The 17,767-nt window shown below is 39.1% G+C and overlaps 4 protein-coding genes across 6 annotated transcripts; all 4 read right to left on the bottom strand.

Moving 5' to 3' along the window:
• Positions 1-4,198: 4,198 nt before the first annotated feature.
• Positions 4,199-6,273, bottom strand: LOC133836602 (mitochondrial dicarboxylate carrier). Its single transcript, XM_062267185.1, has 2 exons — positions 5,738-6,273; positions 4,199-4,762 (listed from the first exon to the last, which is right to left on the bottom strand). The coding sequence occupies exons 1-2, from the start codon at positions 6,142-6,144 to the stop codon at positions 4,315-4,317; spliced, it is 855 nt and encodes a 284-aa protein (XP_062123169.1). The 5' UTR covers positions 6,145-6,273; the 3' UTR covers positions 4,199-4,314.
• A 306-nt stretch (positions 6,274-6,579) lies between these two features.
• Positions 6,580-7,191, bottom strand: LOC133836603 (uncharacterized). Its single transcript, XM_062267186.1, has 3 exons — positions 7,030-7,191; positions 6,775-6,977; positions 6,580-6,705 (listed from the first exon to the last, which is right to left on the bottom strand). The coding sequence occupies exons 1-3, from the start codon at positions 7,109-7,111 to the stop codon at positions 6,667-6,669; spliced, it is 324 nt and encodes a 107-aa protein (XP_062123170.1). The 5' UTR covers positions 7,112-7,191; the 3' UTR covers positions 6,580-6,666.
• Positions 7,111-8,150, bottom strand: LOC133836604 (metallothionein-2-like). Its single transcript, XM_062267188.1, has 2 exons — positions 8,004-8,150; positions 7,111-7,938 (listed from the first exon to the last, which is right to left on the bottom strand). Exons 1-2 carry the CDS (start codon positions 8,026-8,028, stop codon positions 7,829-7,831), a joined length of 135 nt encoding a protein of 44 aa, XP_062123172.1. The 5' UTR covers positions 8,029-8,150; the 3' UTR covers positions 7,111-7,828.
• Positions 8,151-8,912: 762 nt separating this feature from the next.
• LOC133836601 (sialin) lies at positions 8,913-14,307 on the bottom strand. Of its 3 annotated transcripts, none has more exons than XM_062267183.1 (6): positions 14,062-14,307; positions 11,338-11,446; positions 10,680-10,983; positions 10,079-10,619; positions 9,734-10,010; positions 8,913-9,661 (listed from the first exon to the last, which is right to left on the bottom strand). In XM_062267183.1, the coding sequence occupies exons 2-6, from the start codon at positions 11,400-11,402 to the stop codon at positions 9,334-9,336; spliced, it is 1,515 nt and encodes a 504-aa protein (XP_062123167.1). In that variant the 5' UTR covers positions 11,403-11,446; positions 14,062-14,307; the 3' UTR covers positions 8,913-9,333. The 3 variants fall into 3 exon arrangements, with proteins under 3 accessions (XP_062123167.1, XP_062123168.1, XP_062123165.1); XM_062267184.1 differs by having other exon boundaries at positions 14,136-14,307; XM_062267181.1 differs by having other exon boundaries at positions 11,338-11,457; positions 14,142-14,306.
• Between the last annotated feature and the right edge of the window lie 3,460 nt (positions 14,308-17,767).

Genomic DNA, 17,767 nt, shown 5'->3' with positions numbered 1-17,767 from the left:
ATGAAGAAAAAGCCATCAATAAAATGGGAGGCAGAAGAGCTGGAAAAAGTATTTTGTGTGGCTAAAATCATACACAAATGCCCATAAATCCAAAACGTAAACTACATAAATTAGAAATTTGTATTTATATGAACGTTTTTCGCATATGAAATGCGGGTCACGTGCCCGGCTTTATAACCGCAACTAGGCGAACCTTTTGCTGATTACGACGTGACCAGCAAGCGACTCGACCAAGATACTACTTCAAGTCTAACTCGGAAAAATTCCCCTCTTTATGTGTGTGTGTTTGTGTGTCGTGGTGTGTTTTGTGTGCACATGAAATTATTTTAAATTATTTTTGATAATTGAATAAAATACACGAGCATGAGAAAATGATTTACAGCCGTGTTTCATATTTTCAAAAAGTAGCAACCAGGATAACGGATTGTTGACACGCTCTTTCACTGGCATTATCCGCGCATGCGTTGAACGGAGAGAGAGAGAGTGAGTCTGTGTGTGGCAGCGGCATGCGGCATGTGGCATGTGACGTACGTAGAGAGTGGGAGAAAGGCCAATTGACACGTGCCTTTGTTTACACAAAGTAATGAAATTTCAACAGTAAATAGCATCAAAATTTGTTGCCACACTAGCCGAATGTGTATAGGTAGGTGAGATTGTGGCATGAGGGGGAAAAAGGCGGTGAGGTGGCCGGAAATTGCGCATAAATGCGACTAATTTCATTAGGCAACAATGCGTCCAATAAACATTTCGAAAGCATCAACTTTTGCGACGCGACGCAACGACAAAACATTGCAAATTCAATGCATATTAATGAGTTTCATCTCTCGCACTCACGCTTCAACTCTGCGTTGCGTTGATCAATTTATCTGAAAGCACAAATAATTGCCTGGCAAAATTTAAATCATAATTTGGTTCCGCTTCCTCTTGCTCTTGCTCTACCTCTCTTCCACTACCTATGTGTTTTTGTGAGTTCAGGGCCAGCAGCTGTCATCTTTATGCGATTCACTTATCTAAATCTTATGGCCTTGGCCATTTGCATACCTTAACTCTGAATATATTTTGGCCGCTTTTCACGAGCTTTCAGTTTATTTTCGGTACGTGGCAGCATAAATAATAGTTGCCCCAGTATCATACACACATTTTTTGCCTGCTTGTTTTATTTTTGTTTCTGTTTTTGCCCCTGGCCAGCCAGCCTTGAATATGCTAAAATGCAAAATATATATTCCAGCTGAAGATGCATCTAAACCACAGTAGGGAAGAGAGGAGAAAGCGTAGCTGGAAGCAGGGAAAAACTGTTGCCATTTTAGAGCAGGGCAAGGTCAACGAGAGCAGAAGAAGAAGAAGAGCAGAAGGCCAACAGAAAAGCAATTTAAAGCAGTTGCAACTTAAGCTTTAAACTAATTAAATGGCAATTTGAAAGCACCGCTCGCCATCGCTTTTTTGCCCCTACAGCAAACTAACTGCAAAAGTTTTGTCAGTTAGATAGATATTCGCTCACTCTCTCTCTCTCTCTCCCCTCTCTCTCTCAGTTCAGCTCAGCGTATACAAAATACTTTTAATCCCAATTTACATAAATATTTATGCTGATGGTGCTGAAATTTGCCCCCCGCCCCCACACCATTGGCGTTAATGTGCCTTAATCTTTAATGAGCCAAGTTTCGGCAGTCGCGGCTAAGTTTCAGCTCAGCTCTGGTTACGGTTTCGGTTTTGGTTTTTGGTATTGTACGTGCAGCTATTTGGCTAGATATTTGTGCCTTTGGCACAGCCATTGTAAACTAGCAGTTGGCAAAAAACAGCAACATAGCTATCAACGCGATACAATTCTCAAAGATCCAATTATAAAGATACACGGTTATCGCCGGTGTCGCTGCCTCGGTGAGTGTGTGTGCGGCATTTAAATGAAGCAACACACAAAAAAAATGGGGAAATATATTGCCAACAGATGCTGTGAAATGATATTGAAAACTACTTGCATTAAATGAGGAAAGCGAGTGCAAAGCAAATGCCTAATGAAGCTGACAACTGAATAAAATCATTCTCAACATAAAACAAGTAAGAAAGTTCCAGTCGTGTGTGCTCGACTGTGAAATACCCGTTTTGCATTTTAAATAAAAGCAAAACAGTGTAGCAATATTCTAAAAATGTACCAAATTCACATACCGCAAAAATACGCAAAATACCAAATACTGTATTTGTATTTTTATATTGTTACATTCAATATATACCATAGAACACAAAATATACCAGATTGTCAACCAAAGCAGCTAAGACTCATAAAAAGTATTTATTAAATAACTTCTACAATTCGTATCTGAGAGCAATCAAATTTTCAGGAATAAAACATACTGTAGTTAGTTCTCTCTACCAAAAATCGGTTAAAATACCCTTCTACCTTTAGCGGGTATAAAAGCATTCGCTCTTCACTTAATTCCATTTCGCTCAGCAGCGATTTTTTCTTCAACTTTGGAATAGCTAAAGTTTTTCATATGACGAGCAAACATCTACATTAAAATGTCGACTTCTGATGTCTTAATTTTCATTAGAAAAGTTTTAGCTTTAAGCCAATGTCATTGCCAACTGCACTATCGACACTTAAGCACTGAGTTTGCAGTTTATTTTTGCACTTCTGCGTGTCTGCATATTTTCTTCTCCATCTTCTGCTCTGGCATTTTCTTCTTCATTTTCATTAGACACACACACACACACAGAGAGACTTGAGCGTTGAATGCACTTTGCCGACAGTCGAGAGTCCGTGAGTCCGTGAGTCCGTGAGGAGATAAGACTATACCCACCCACTTCCATTTGATATGTTCGCTACTTATTTTAATTGCTCAACATTTTTCACAACTTTTGTTTCGACTACGCGACTCTGCGTGTGTCTCTCTCTCTCTCTTTCTCTCTCTATCTCTCTTTCTAGTTGTGCGTGTATTTGTAGCATGCTTTTAGGGGCATTCATTCGCATTGTTCGCAACTCAACTCTCAACTCGCAGCTTAATCGACTGATTTAGAAGTTTATTGCATTTCCCCCACCGAAATGCTTTGTGCGGCGGGACAGAAAAAGGGAAATGGCACCGGACACGAAGGTATTTAAACGCTCTGTGAGTTTCCGAGTTGCAATTTGGTCTCCACTCAGCCACTTTATTGTCTCACTTCCCCCACTCGCAATTCTCCCAGTCCCAGTTCCAGTCCCAGTCGGGACTCCCAATATAAATGGACTTCCGTGCATAAAGCAGATAATGTCGGCTTGCAAAATGAGCGCGCCAAGACATAAAAGCACCAGTTAAAAATGTGCTTCAATTTATTGGCTCTGCATTTAAATTGCCAGCAATTGCAAATATTTCGCTGTTGCCACGTTTTGTCGCGTTAAAAGCTCAATTTTAACATAAATATTGAAGTGATTCTTAAAGCACACACACTTTCAATATTTTGCTGTTGTTTGTTGTTGGACGCACATTGTCCTTGACCGTTTTGCGTAAATTACAATGCGTCGGTCCTTTTGTCCTTTGTCCTCCTTTGCCACATTGCCAACGGCCATGCAGCGTTACAATGCGTTACAATTAAGTTAACCACAAACCAGATCCTACGATTTATGCAGCAAACAGTCTCGTTCTGCATTTTAATGTCTACTTATTACATAATGCATAAGTTTATGAACTGCATCGAATCAATCGCATATTTCCTTATACACATTTTGCGCATCCTAATGACTGTTGAAATAATCATTTTATTGATGTTTCGTGTGCATCGACTGTAAGCACATTTCAATGAAAATTTAATTTAAATCATCCACCATTGGCAATATAAAATATGCCTTCAATCAAACTGCGGCTATAATAATAATAAATTAATATAATCGTCAGAGATGGTAATCAAATCAGATTTTGACATAAATCGCATTAACAAGTTTAATCAAATTAGTGCAAAATGTCGAATAAACAATAATTTGATGAATATTTAAACTAACACGCTTTTTAATGGACAAGCTTCAATTTAATCAAATTAATATTTATTTGGAAACACACACACAACAATAATTGGCAACGAAAACAACAAAACAAAACAAAAATACTAAGAAACTACCTTGTAAATCACTGGCAGCTACCATAACAAATACAATAACATTCGATTGTTTTGCAACGTCAATAAAATAAACTCTGGCATTCCGAGATTCAGACGCAAATAAATAAACATATGGAAATACATATTTAAGAATTTATTTTTACATTTTGTACCAAGAAGAGAAGAATACAAGCTCTAAACATTTGACTAATTTTCCAGTTGACATTTCTGCTGATAAATATAAATTGACAAGCGTTATTTGGACTCTGGTAGATGGCCAAAATTCGTACGAAGAAACTCGAGTGAGAGGAAAAGTAATACCGTGTGTGGACCCAGCCGTGTCATGGCTGGAATGGAGCCCTTAAAGAAGGCTGAAGGTCCCTCCACAGCTGTCTTGAGAATGACATCAGTCAAGCCTTTGTACTCGCCCGCCTTCGAGTTCATTTGTCGCGTCTTAATCACATCGATGGGTTGGGTCAACGCTGTCGCAGCAATAGCGGAAATTATCGAAGCAATAATGTATGTGTCCATACGTTGGGCAAAGCCACTCGAAACGAGTATGTCCTTGCTCTGCTCGTAGAATGCAATTTGGCCCACCGTCATAAAGGCGCCACGTATTGCGCACATCGAGGCACCGTTGAACAGACTTGGCCAGCCCTCTTCCTTCACCACGCGCACCAAACCGTCAATGGCATGGGCATAACTGCAAATAAGAGGAAAATGAGTGTGATCGACTTGAAAATACTGGCTACACATTTTTCACTATTTATAAAAAATTCTATGAGCAACGTTTGCTAATGACGAACTTGGTATCTAAATATACCAACGAATTAAGAGTATACAATTTATTTTAGCCTAAACAAATTTTTAAATAGTATGGAAAAATTCTTTTTTAACCAACAAATGGGAAAAAACATATAAGTATTTATACATATACCAATAATATTATTATAAAGTTTAAATAATAAATTAATTTCTAACCTAGCGTAGATTTACTATATCATACCAATATATTTTAACAAGTGACATGGATAAAATTATGAATAATATTCCAAAATTTAATTTAATTTTCTTTCTCTTAATATCTACACAGTTTTAAATAAATATAGAAAATACTCAATGAAAACGAATATAATTTGTATTTATGTATAAGCACATCAATGCACTTAAATGTCATGGAAATAAAAATAGATGACACCCACAGACAATGTTAGCAAAGCCTATTTCTACAAAACTTATATTATCTACACCTTTTTTTAGTAACTCAATCGATGATGACGTAAATTTGGGATTTATAACCATACGAATGCATTTTTATTGCATGAAAATAGTATTGGACAAAATGGTAGTAAAGGTTCATATTCAGACATTATGGTAGCTAAGCAGACAACGAGACACACAGACAGCCAATGTCTAGACTATTCATTAAATATGTTGCTTTTTAAGGTTAAAGATACCTTCAGCTGCCTCTTTAAGTGCTCTAGCACTTTGCTACCTTGCATAATCATTAGCATAACTAACCAAACTAATAAGATCACAAGAGTTTACATAGAAGGTAAATAGAAGGAGTCAAAGGAGAGATGTTCCTGCTACATAATTTTTATGCTTCCTAACAACTTTCCAGACTACGCAATCAATAACTTAAAGATGATTACAAAGATGGCAAAGTCATATTTACTTTCTTCTCTGGTCCACCGGCAACTTGACATCATTCTGCAATCGCACATTGACCAAATCAGCAGGGGCACCAATTAAACCGCCCACATAGCCACTCATTCCTGCCAACAGAACCTTCGTAGACATTGGCTTCGTATCCACGAGACCAGCACCCACAGTATAAAATCCAAAGCGAGCCAAAGTATATGTATATTGTCGCAAAATGGAAGCTGAAATGCCGTTGTAAAGCGCCAAGACTCCTTGTTCCTTGACTATCTTGCGAGTGGTGTCCATAATCGACATTTTCTCTGTGTTCGTCTGTATCAGCACCTTCATCAAATCGAGCGGATGAGTGACCATCGCTGCCATTGAACTTGCCACGCCACCAAAGTACCAACGGGATATACGCTGTTGATTCGAAATATCCATATCTGAACAACTTGATAACTTTCACTTAATAATTTTTGCCAATAAACCAATCAATCAATACTACGCGCAATACGATGAAAAAAAAAAACAATCATGAATTACGAGTGTAAATTAAAACAAATAATAATAATACTAATAATAACGAAAGCAGGCGACAGACACGGGAATTTGTATGTAAATGACGCAAATCGAAAAGTAACTTGACGTCATCGAAATTTGCAGCATTTGATGTGGCATGAGTGCTCGCATTTCATTGCGTGACTTCTGGCTACTTTGAATGCGGACAGAGACGGTAAAGGAATTTATTTGAGATACCCTAAAGTGCTTAGAAATAAACGCTTAGACTAACTCTCAAGTCGAGCATGCCCTTTGAGCATTAGCAAATTATTCCAGAGCATGCAACCTGCACTTCAATTATGACGCACAAAGCGAAAATTCGTAATAATTAATTGAATCAATTTATTTTATTTATTAATTGCATAATTTATTGAAAGCAAAACTTGAAGCCAACGTCTGTTTGACCTAAATGTAGTAAAAGTTTGGATTGTTCTTAGAAAAGTCCTGTGATTAGATAAATATATAATAATATTGATAATTATGCAGCACAACATTCAAGTCGCATCTACATACTCCAAGCTTGATTAAAGTAATGCATAACAAAAGAGCTCCAACGCTGCAGAAGACAGTGTTGACATTATTACGTTGATCCTCGGGCAAAGTGTTGATGTAAAAGTGCAAAAGATAAACGAAAGCGACCAAACAAAGGTTAAACAGCACTATAATCACAATGCCACGCAGTAAAGCGGCCTTCGACACGCATAGTTGATGTCTATCTGCAATGACAAAACACGAGTAAAAATGGAAAGAGATTCGACTTGAACTTACGCAAAGGTTGACCACTAAAATCAGTGGGAGGAATGTTTCCCAGTTCGCAATTTTCAAGCGAATTCACATACAATTTACTCATATTTCAGCATTAATTTTATTTTGAAACATTAATTGAAAGTTGACACTCTAGGCAATGTTGTATGATATTTGATATTGAATTCAAAGTAAAAGGCATGCAATAATTCGATTAGCTTGCGCACAATTTAGTCAAATCATTTACACCTGATTTAGTCAAAAAAGAGAAAGCTTAAAGCCCAAAAAAACAAAACGATAGCAAAATACTTGAGACACGCAACTGAAGCAAACGCAAAACACGCACATTTTGATTATGCTAATGATTCATTTTTCATGTTGGTCACTGAGCAAGTGGAAACGGAAGCGGATGTGCGAAAGGAAAGCATGACATGTCCTTCAATCGCCGCAGGTTGCCTTGTTTTGATTTCTCGTTTAGTTTTTATTTTCGGAAGCTTAACAAATTATTATTCAAAAGAATGTTGGGCTAAACAGCACGTCCATTTTGATAGGCAATCAAAAAACTATTGCAAACTGGCTATAAAATTGAATTTTTCCAGCATAAAACATTTTGTTTTGCTCTGATGTGAAATGTGGCAATTTTTAGCATAAATACGAAATGGAGAAGTCAACTTTACTACTAAAACATTTTGGTTGCTTTTTGAATTTATTTATCAATTTCTCTCGACGTCAAATGCAAATATTTAATTCATATTTCATTCTCTTTTTTCCACAACGATTTCTGCTTGATCCATTCATGCTGTCAGAGTCCAGAAATTGCTGATTATTTGCTACTGCTGCAACATTGCTCCTTGGGTTCATTTTTGCACACACACTTGCAGTCCGTGTTGCAGGCACAATTGTTGCCGCACTTTTGTGCCGAGCACTGACAGTCTGCAACGAGCATTTTACCCCATTTATTATTTGTTAATTTATTCAAATTTATGAATTGGACTCACTAGTTCCGCATCCTTTGCAGGCCATTATGTAGCGAGTGCTCTATTGAAACTGTTGGAAGGCAAAACTGAAAATGTTTAATTATTTTGCAAAACGTTGCACTTGCCCGCCGCAATCAACTATTCTTGCTGACTGCACACCCTCTGTTATATCTCTGTATTTATTTAGAGATTCCACACGGAACGACGAGTGCAAAAACCAAACAACAAACACGCAAAAGCAAATAGTAAAGCCAAGCGCTTGGGGAAGGGCTCGGCTTATCAGCGAATTCGTGCGCAAAATGCGTAACTGCGAGTGCCTATCGACTTTCAGCATTTGGCAAACAAATTTTGCGCCCAGCATGTTTGCCGTGGTATTAAAGTCCGATTTTAGTTTTGGTCTATCCAGCGTTGCACACGGCTTTCTTATCAGCTTATCAGTTGTATGCGTTGCGTATACAACACGTTTGGCGCGAAAGACACGTCTGCTAAGCTGTTGGATGGCTCAAATATGTAAATACATAATCATGAATGTGGAAATAGCTAGTTCCGCTTAACGGATGTGCAGATGTGAGGCAAATCGATTGAAATGGCCAGGCAAATAAAGCTGCAATCACTTTAATGCGCTCGATGCATTCATTGCCGCTATATAGTTGGCCAGTTTGAAGTCAATTTGCCAAATGGCCTTCGGACTGAAGATGGTTTCATTTTTATTGAATTAAGTTTGCACAACTTGGCTAATAAAATGATTTTTCTCGGCGCTGAAAAATTAAGTATACGACTTTCAGTATCTGTAGCATACTTTCGGGCTGGAGCTTAAAACGCATTTTGTTAAAATATTATTGCATACTTTACGGCAGGCGATGTTAAACTTTGAATTTTGATGCGAATGGGAATGAGAATGAGAATGAATGAAAATCCATGGGCTGCAAGTGCAGTTTGAATAAAAAAACTTTGTTTATTCGGAACAGCACTCGAATGCACTGCGAGCGCACAAGCAAAAAATACTCTAAAAATAGTCAATGGGGCTAACATGAATAAAATCCACTTGCTAACATCACATAACAAGGAAGAAATTCTAAGGCGCAACTTTGCAGCAGCTGACAAAAGATATGTGTGGGTGTGTACTATATATGTTAAATGTATACGAGTATAAACTAAACTAAAATGTGTCTCTGGTATTTGTTTGTTACTGATGCGCTTGCAAACTGCAGTTTGCAGCAGTTCACAGATTACAGTTTTACAGTTATTGCTGTAGTTACTGCAGCTTGTATTGAACACTTTTCAATTGTCCTGTATATTGTGTGTTGGGTGTGTATCTGTGTGTGTGTGTCTCCGTATACGAGTGTATCCTTTAGTCCTTTAGGTCGGCAGCCGTATTTACGAATCCGGCTCTTTGTGTCAGCTGCAATTGCTTTTGCTCGGCCTCCAAAGCCTTTTGTTCCGGCGTCTTGGCCCACTCCTGCAGCTCGCCCGATGCATAGAACCAGTAAATGACGCAACCAACAAGATAAATGCCCGCCGATATGAAGAATACCAATCGCCATTCGTCGCGGTCTCCGCTATCGCCCACAATGTAACCCGTCAGCAGGGGACTGACAATGCCGGGTATTGTGGCAAAAGTGTTGCCAATGCCCATCAGCACACTGGCGTGCTGTGGCGCAATATCCAAGTGATTGACACTGCAACAGTTGTAACACAAAGTTAGCACACACACATCCCTACATACATATACTTGTTGCGGAAAGACTTACGCGAATCCAGACCAAGCAAATGCACCGAGACCCACGGCAATTGTGATGAAAATAACCGACCAAGTGGGATCCATAATGTACGCGGTGAGCATCATGAAGACCGTTTGAGCCAAGAAGGCGCCACAGTTGAAGTTACGACGCACTTGCGTTGTTGTCCAGATGCCCTTCACTTGCAGCCAATCGGCCAAGTAACCAGAGACCGCCAACAAAATGCCCATTGCCAAATACGGCACCGCCGATATGAAGCCCGTTTTGCCCAGATCAAAGTTGAGTGTATCTGCAAACAACAAGAAGAACGAATTCCAATTTCTGTTCGTAGTAGCCGTAAGATAACTTTAAACTTACCCTTAAGGAAACTGGGCAGTTGAGTAAGCAGAGTGTAGAAGCCCCAGTTCTCAGAGAAATGTGATGCAATAATCGCATAGAAAGCCATTGAGGTGAAGAACGATTTCCAAGGATGCTTGATTTTTCTAGTGCCCGTATAACCAATCGTCTTTTGTATGTACTCGCATTCCTCCTTCGAACAGAAGCGATCCAACTCGGGCCCGGCACGCACAAATAGCAGCCAAAGTATGAGCCATAAAACGCCAATTGCGCCAAATACATAAAAGACACTCGCCCAGCCATAACGTGATGCGAGCATACCAGACGATGGCATCGCTATCACAGTGCCAGCATAATTGCCGGCGAACGCAATCGATGCCATGCGAGAGCGTTCCAATGGCGGCGACCATCTGGCCCAGACGGCATGAATGCCCGGGAAGGTGACGCCCTCAAAGACGCCCTCAATGATGCGCACGGCCAAGAACATTTCGAGACTATGATTGGCAGCCAAAGGCGTTAACAGTGTTAATATTGCTGTGGTGCCAATACCCAAGCCAAATACCTGCAAGAATCCAATTATTAATATGAATATTTAACGCATTTCATTTCTAGTTAAACTCACATAATTGCCGCCAACTTTGGTGCCAATGTAACCACCAAGGAACTGCGTTAGAATGTAGCCATAGAAGAAGGAGCTCAGAATCAAACCCTTCTGCTTAGAGTCCCAGGGAAAGTCCTGTTCATAGGATACATTACCGTCGGCATCGGTGACAGTGCGATTCTCCGTCATGGCCACAATGGCCACTGACAAATTCACACGCAGCGAGTAAACATTGAAGAAGCCAAAGAAGGCCAAAAGCACAACAATGTAACGCTGTTTGCGCCAGAAGCGCCAAGTAAGCGGTTCACTCTCGGTCAGCTCATTGCTGTGGGTGAAAATGCAAAAATGCAAAAAAAAACAACAAAGTTGTATAAATATTACGACAAGGCCATTGGCAGCAAATGGCGAGGGGGAAGCGTTTGCCACTTTCGCTAGTTGATTAATTGACTTGAATTCAACTTTTTTTTTATTTTCTGCAATGGGCCAGAACCTGTTTTCGCCAGCGACTGGTTTGGCTTAGGCCATTAGACTCGCCAGACATTTCAGTTGGTTTTGTTTTGCATGCAGAGGAGTGAATATTTCCAAGTACTTCTTGAACAGCTGCGACCAAGCCTCTAAATTAATTGACACGCGTATCTGATCAATGCGGAACCATAATTAGCCTGCCCGGCTCACTTACTTGTTATGATGCGGCTGATGGCCATTGTGTTTATCCAATTTCGATGACTCCAGGTCAGTGGTCATTTTGTTTGCTTATATTTTGTCGTGGCGGTGTAAGAGCAACAAATCTATTCAATGCCTGCAAGAAAAAGAAGAAAATCCAATAATAAAATGCTGATCAATGTGCGTGCTGGCATTTCATTAAAATCAAATTAAATTCAACAACTCCCACAAAATACTATAGGGGAAATTGCACACACAATGCGCGAAGCGTGTTTTTGTTTGTTGCAAATTGTGTTGCTGCTTTTGTTCGAGCCCTCCGCTAGTATTTTTAAATAAATCTACAGCAATTTATTGTGTCTCCGCGTTGTTGCGTGCTGCGGTTTTGCAATTGGCTTTGACATAGAACTCTACGTAGGTCAGTCCGGCAGTCAGTCGAGTGGCAATCAGGCCACGGGGCACAATTATTTGGCCAAGCATCTTAATCCGGATACACAAAACAAGTACACAAGTTTCTCGTTCAAACAATTGTCTCGCCTTATCGACACTGCTCCTTGGCGCTCCATGACAAACGCCTCTTAACTCAATTATCCATTTAACTTATTAAGCAAATAGTTTTGCAAATTGTTCCATTTGAAGCACGCGAAATTTGAGTACACACCGCGTACAGAACACACAATATACAAATATATCTCTGGATATGCGTGTGTGTGTGTGTGTACTCATAATCAAATACGTAATTGTACCGTAAGTGAGCCAAGCACTTGAGCGACCGGTTTGGATATGCTTTGGCTTTAGCTTCGGGTTGAGTTTTGCTTTGGGTTTGAATTTCGGTTTCAAATTTTTCGGGGGGGACTTTCACTTGATTTGCTTAGCACGAAAATCAACTATTTGCAACAGCTCCCTCTACACCATTTATCGCTCTTTCTCTGCGTCTCTCCCTCTCTCAATTTGAGAGAGATACGTGCGTTCGCTATGCTCACTTATTTGCACGTGTGGATGGCATTTGAACAGTTCAACAGACAGACAGAGAGCAAATGTATATTTAGACACTCTATTAGATAATAGCAATATGATAACCGAGCAGTAGTCTTCACTAATTTGATGCCCTCTAACATGCCACTTAATTAATAAAAGAGCATGGCAATAAGAAAGCAGAAATTTTACTACATCATCTTTGATTTGCATGCGAGAACTAAAATATCTTTCATTAGAATATGCTAAATACTAGATTGATGCAGTATTTTTAAAGGGAATTATGCAGAAACTGAAATTTTACTTTCTAGAATTTCGTTATAGATTTTCTAATTGATTGAGCAACTAACAGTAACCTGTTCTAGTAATCCAATCCAGTTAAAGTAGATAAACAACTAGCGTTAAGTCTCAACATCAATTAAAATTACAAATGTGCATTTATAAATAATAAAAACATTTCCCTAACTGCTTATATAAATTCTAAATAGAAGCAGTGTCTACTTCTAAGCCCAACGCAATGCGTGACTAAATTATTATACCCTCGGCAAGGTTATGCAAATCATATTTAATTTACAAATAAAAACTTTTTTGTTGATAACACAAAATATAAAACCATCACTCAGCATGCTGACAATGCAAAGAACAAGCGTCTCGTCGGCATCACAAATTACCCATCCTCAAAATGTGAGCGAAACATATCATAAGTTAAATATCTAGTACTCAGATTAGATTGGGAATTTTTTTGGAACTACCAAACATGCCGTAAAATAACACCAGTTTATGGCAGATTCTTTAATCTATATGGCTAGCAATTATGGTATTTATTTTATCGTCTTTTAACTGCTTAATTTCATGTACAGATTTATCGCTTATCGACTTATCAGTAGCATTGCGAGTGATTGCAATACAAAGAATTGCCATCGAAAATAAGAAAACACCTTTGATAAGTAACCTGTTTGAGTGATTAAATTTCAATTAGCAAATGTTTATCTTAATTGCAGCCAAATTAATTTAGTGCTACGCTACGATTAGCAAGCGATCGTAAAAACAACAAATAATACGAGTGAAAATAACAACAAATAGATGGACAGATTAAGCATCCGAGCGTGTGACAAATTATTATGAATTGTTCAATTCTCGAATTGTTGTTGTTACGAAAACTTTTCGTTTTGCAGCTTATGTAAAACATTTGTCAAATGTCAGATTTGTTGACAAGTAAAACAGAAAACCTGTCGATACATGTTTTAGGGCTGCTGTCAAGTTCAATGGCATTTTACCTTTTTTTTGTTTTTTGTTGAGCAGACGTAACATTTATGAGACAAGTCGGAAATAAATTCAAACATATTGTTAACTCAATTGTTTACAACTCAAATCTTGTGGCAAGTTAAGTAAAATATGTATGCAATATATATTGATTGATTGTTACAGCAACAGTCGAAAGTCAAAAGCAAATGCGAATGCAAATTCAAATTGTGACAAAACAAATTTACTGAAGCATTTGCAAACAGCTGCCACGGTTTACACTTAATTTAAATGTAATGGCAAAACGGCAATTGCATTCGCAATGGATGACTGTCGGCTGCATTCTTGGCATCCAAAATAACAATCTCTTTAATCAAAAACATCAAAGTGACAGCAGTTGTGCAAACAGACAGGCCACATACACAGCTTAACAAAAGGCAAACAAAAGCCGCACTCAACTTCTACGAGAGAGAGAACTTTCAAAATAGTTAAATTTAACAAACACACACACTTGCTTCGCTTGCACACTCACTCACTTACACTTGCACATTCACACCCACTGACACTTATGTATTTGAAGTGAGTGAGAACCACAAAAACTTAAACGCACCAAGTTTGGCGAAAAGGGTCTTCAGCAACAGAGCTCCTTGAGACGTCTTTGGCTTCAGCTTGCTTTGTATCTTTCTGTCGATTTGATTTATCGATTTGCGTGTTGCTTGGCCCAAGGTGTGAGGCCGCCGGTTGCTCGCAGCGCACTGAAACTGCAACTTGCTGCCGGCATCCAGCTGAACGCGACCGCTACGCTACACACGAATTTTTTTTTTTTAGTCAACCGGCTTACGACGCTTACGTTGTCGAGTGGCTGAGCGGTTGAGCGGCTGAGCTGCTCAGCTGATCAGTTAACTTCAATTAAGGCAAATCGCAAAATCAGCGGACTATCGTCGCAGCTGGGCAGCTGATGGGACAAAAGCGTAGCGCCACTGGATTTAAACCTTGACTAAAGACATACGATCGTAATGTGTGCCCAAGCGAAATTGCTCTTTGCCTGAGGTAATCGACATAAAGCTTATCATTTGATTAGGCACAAAATGTGGTTAGCTCATAAAGATACACACATCTATTTCAGTATTTGAAATTCTTGAGCTCTTTAAATCAAATTTCCTTTTAAGAGAGAGCTCTCAAATGCTTAAGATGTCTAAAAATATCACTTGATCTTCTTTATGCATATTTAAACACGACGAACAGCTGTTATATAAGTGCCGCAATATAATCATTATGGCTTATCGGTCATTCGGCAATGAAAAAAACCCAATATTACTTGTTGATACTTAAATCATTTTAGTGGGCTATAAAACAAACAATTTATGGTGTCCGAGTTAATCTGTAAAATACCTATAATTTGAGTAAATTGTTGTAGGTGGATCCCTAGATTTTAGTTAGATTTATAACACCCATGAAATAAGCTATAGCTTTCCTTTTTTTTCGTTATGAACAAGACTTTGTAAAGTGTATAAAATACGGCACAGCGGCAATCTTTGAAGTCCGGTAGCAAAACTATTGAATGACAGCCCATTAAAGTCTAGAATTTCTCGAGGTATTTCGTCAGCGGAGTGAATTCTTTTTAACCTACCAAAGGTCAAGTTTATTGAGCAAATCCGTTCTAGGCCGTACCACCGCGGGACTAAGTGGCGGATGCGTGATGTACAGATTTTCATTGTGGTTGAAACACTTAATGCACCGCATAACAAAAAACAAACAAGCCCCAAAAAAACAGTCGAAACAGTTAAAAACACGCCCGAAGGTAAAACCACCAAAATACAGATTTTGGACTAATTCGCATTGGCAAAGTGCGAATTGATTGATTGATAAGACAAACAAACAAGCGAAACTGGATCGAAGTGGATTGGAATATCACATCTTCTATGCGATTTATTATTATAAGTTATGAGTTAATTATTCCAAAATGAAATCTTAATTTAGATAGCACAATGTTAGTCTAACTGGTTAACATTGATATGTTAACACTCGGAGTTTGACACTCTAACAGTAGCAAGCAGTTAACTTTAACAAGCAGTAGTTAACAAAGCAGTTCACACGTAGAAAACGCATACGCGACGATGGCTCTAATAAACAATCTGCAATTGAAGCATAACAACGAATTTGTAATTAAAATTATGAATGCAAAAAAAAAGAGAGAAACGAACACGTTTGGAATTGAATTTTTTGCGTCACTTCGCTTTTGCGAATTGTCGCAGTTGCACGTGCTGGCAAACAAATAAACAAAGTGTTGCGCATACGTTTGGGGCACACACAAAACATAAGGCAACTCAATTTGCATTGGCAGCTGCAGCACGTGAGAAAACAGCACTCGCAATACAAATGAAAACAAATTGACCAACACACACACACACACTCGCATTTCTCATTCTCTCTCTCTCTCCGTGCAACAAAACAGCAACGAAAACAATAACAGAAATACTGCGCGGGTGTTGGTGAAGGTAAAAAAAGAAATTGATTGATAAAATGCCGTTGTCAGCAAATTGTTTGCAAATTGCAAACGAGCCTCCAGGTAAATGTGCAAACTGCTGCAGTTAATTGTTTTCCGCAGCAACATGTGACAATTCTGCTGCCATATGCTAACTAGATGTCTAACATGCGTCGCTCTTTTTTCAGACAGACAGTTAACACCTTTAGCAGCAGCGAAAAAATTGCCAATGATAGTCAGCTATTATCATGAGTTTCTAATTAACCCACGCTTAGAAAATACGCAAACAATTTTCGCCAATTCGAATGTCAGTTCAATCGAGCAGCGAGCGCAAATAACATTTAAAGGTTGCTGCCAAATTGCAATTGCCTGTGATAATGTTTGCTTCCTCGCCCGCTCTCTTTGTTCGCTCTCACTCTCTAGGTGTTGGCATTTCTTTTTGTTTTTCGTTTGCCACTAAATGCTTTTACCAGTTTATTACTCGCGTTTCTTGTCGTTGTACCCATTGTTTTTTTCTCTGTGGCCTTAGTTTCCAAAAGGCTGGGCACTCTCGACCGTGCGCTTTTGTTTTTTGCCATTGCTTTGGCAAATGCGATGAGGTCCTTGGCATTATTCTCGACAAATTGCATTTTAATTGCGCACCGTTTGCTGCGGCTCAAAGCGAGCGCAGCTGAGTGCAAATAATTTCACCTGAATGCACAACAAACAAACAAAATACAAAAAAAAAAAACGAAAAATAGAAGAAAATAAAGAAAAGTTCTCTTAAAGCAGATATTTTCGACTTCGACTCCTTTTTCAACTTCAACTTATTCTAGTGTTCTTATTTGTTGTTGTGTTTTCTTTTCCCCATTGTAATTGTATACAATTTTGAATGCAATGCGAATTTGTCGTTTGACTTTGACTACGTGAGCCTTTAATGGTATTTTATGCGCAACTTCAAGCTAAACTTGCACCGACTGCAGCTCCTTTGATTTCAACTTGACAAAAGTTGCTCGCCCAAAGTCGACGTCCGGACAAAAGCTTCAAGATGAAAGTTTTGCTCAGTGTGTACGCGCGCAGTTTTTGTTGGCCAACTACTTGAGATGCAGCTCCGCCTTTGCTGGACATTTGCATTGCATTTGGACACACGTAAATCCCTCGAGGCAGCAGCAGAGAGAGAGAGAGAGCAGAACAGAGCAGAGTTCAACTCGTCTTCCTGCTTAAATATTTAAGCTGCTCAAATGCACAAAAAGTGCGCAGTGGCAATGGGCAAACGACGACGACAACGACGACGACGTCGACGATGATGTTGGCCATGACGATGACGATAACGATGACTGCGATGTGGCCATCAAAAGTTTGCCTAATCGCAACGCTCATAAGTATGCTAAGCGAAAAGTTGAGAGCTTTTAGTTTTTTGGGCCATATCGAAACTGGTCGTATTCCTAGACGATTTGAAGAGCATTTTAATTAAGTAATTAGTGCTATTAAAAACGACAACTGTCACACGCGCGTCACGCTCCGGGGAATTGTGAAAAGTGAAAGCAAAAGTACGAAAAAAAAACGTTAATACAATTAGCGGTAAAAGCCTTTTGATGTACCAGAAATGACAGAACATACATATGCATAGATACATAACATCATTTTTGTGGGTCAAGGCTGGTCCTGCGGATCAGTTGAGCTTCGAGAGCTCCTTGCATCTTCATTAAGCGCAAAACACGCAACAACCGCAGCAGCATCAGCAGCAGAAGCAACGATGCTGACGACG

Source organism: Drosophila sulfurigaster, chromosome 2R, assembly GCF_023558435.1.
Source record: "Drosophila sulfurigaster albostrigata strain 15112-1811.04 chromosome 2R, ASM2355843v2, whole genome shotgun sequence".
In the NCBI taxonomy this organism is placed as follows: Eukaryota; Metazoa; Arthropoda; class Insecta; order Diptera; family Drosophilidae; genus Drosophila; species Drosophila sulfurigaster.
The sequence above is the reverse complement of the archived record's forward strand: the minus strand, read 5'-3'. Positions and strand labels throughout refer to the sequence as shown.

Coding starts and splice junctions, on each gene's coding strand:
- LOC133836602 (XM_062267185.1), bottom strand. CDS start 6,144: ATGGATATTTCGAATCAACAGCGTATATCCCGTTGGTACTTTGGTGGC. Junction 4,763..5,737: donor CCGGTGGACCAGAGAAGAAA/GTAAATATGACT, acceptor TCTTATTTGCAG/TTATGCCCATGCCATTGACG.
- LOC133836603 (XM_062267186.1), bottom strand. CDS start 7,111: ATGAGTAAATTGTATGTGAATTCGCTTGAAAATTGCGAACTGGGAAAC. Junction 6,978..7,029: donor TTTTAGTGGTCAACCTTTGC/GTAAGTTCAAGT, acceptor TTGTCATTGCAG/ATAGACATCAACTATGCGTG. Junction 6,706..6,774: donor TTACTTTAATCAAGCTTGGA/GTATGTAGATGC, acceptor ATCTAATCACAG/GACTTTTCTAAGAACAATCC.
- LOC133836604 (XM_062267188.1), bottom strand. CDS start 8,028: ATGGCCTGCAAAGGATGCGGAACTA. Junction 7,939..8,003: donor CTGCAAAGGATGCGGAACTA/GTGAGTCCAATT, acceptor TGCTCGTTGCAG/ACTGTCAGTGCTCGGCACAA.
- LOC133836601 (XM_062267183.1), bottom strand. CDS start 11,402: ATGACCACTGACCTGGAGTCATCGAAATTGGATAAACACAATGGCCAT. Junction 10,984..11,337: donor CATCAGCCGCATCATAACAA/GTAAGTGAGCCG, acceptor TTTCACCCACAG/CAATGAGCTGACCGAGAGTG. Junction 10,620..10,679: donor CCAAAGTTGGCGGCAATTAT/GTGAGTTTAACT, acceptor GGATTCTTGCAG/GTATTTGGCTTGGGTATTGG.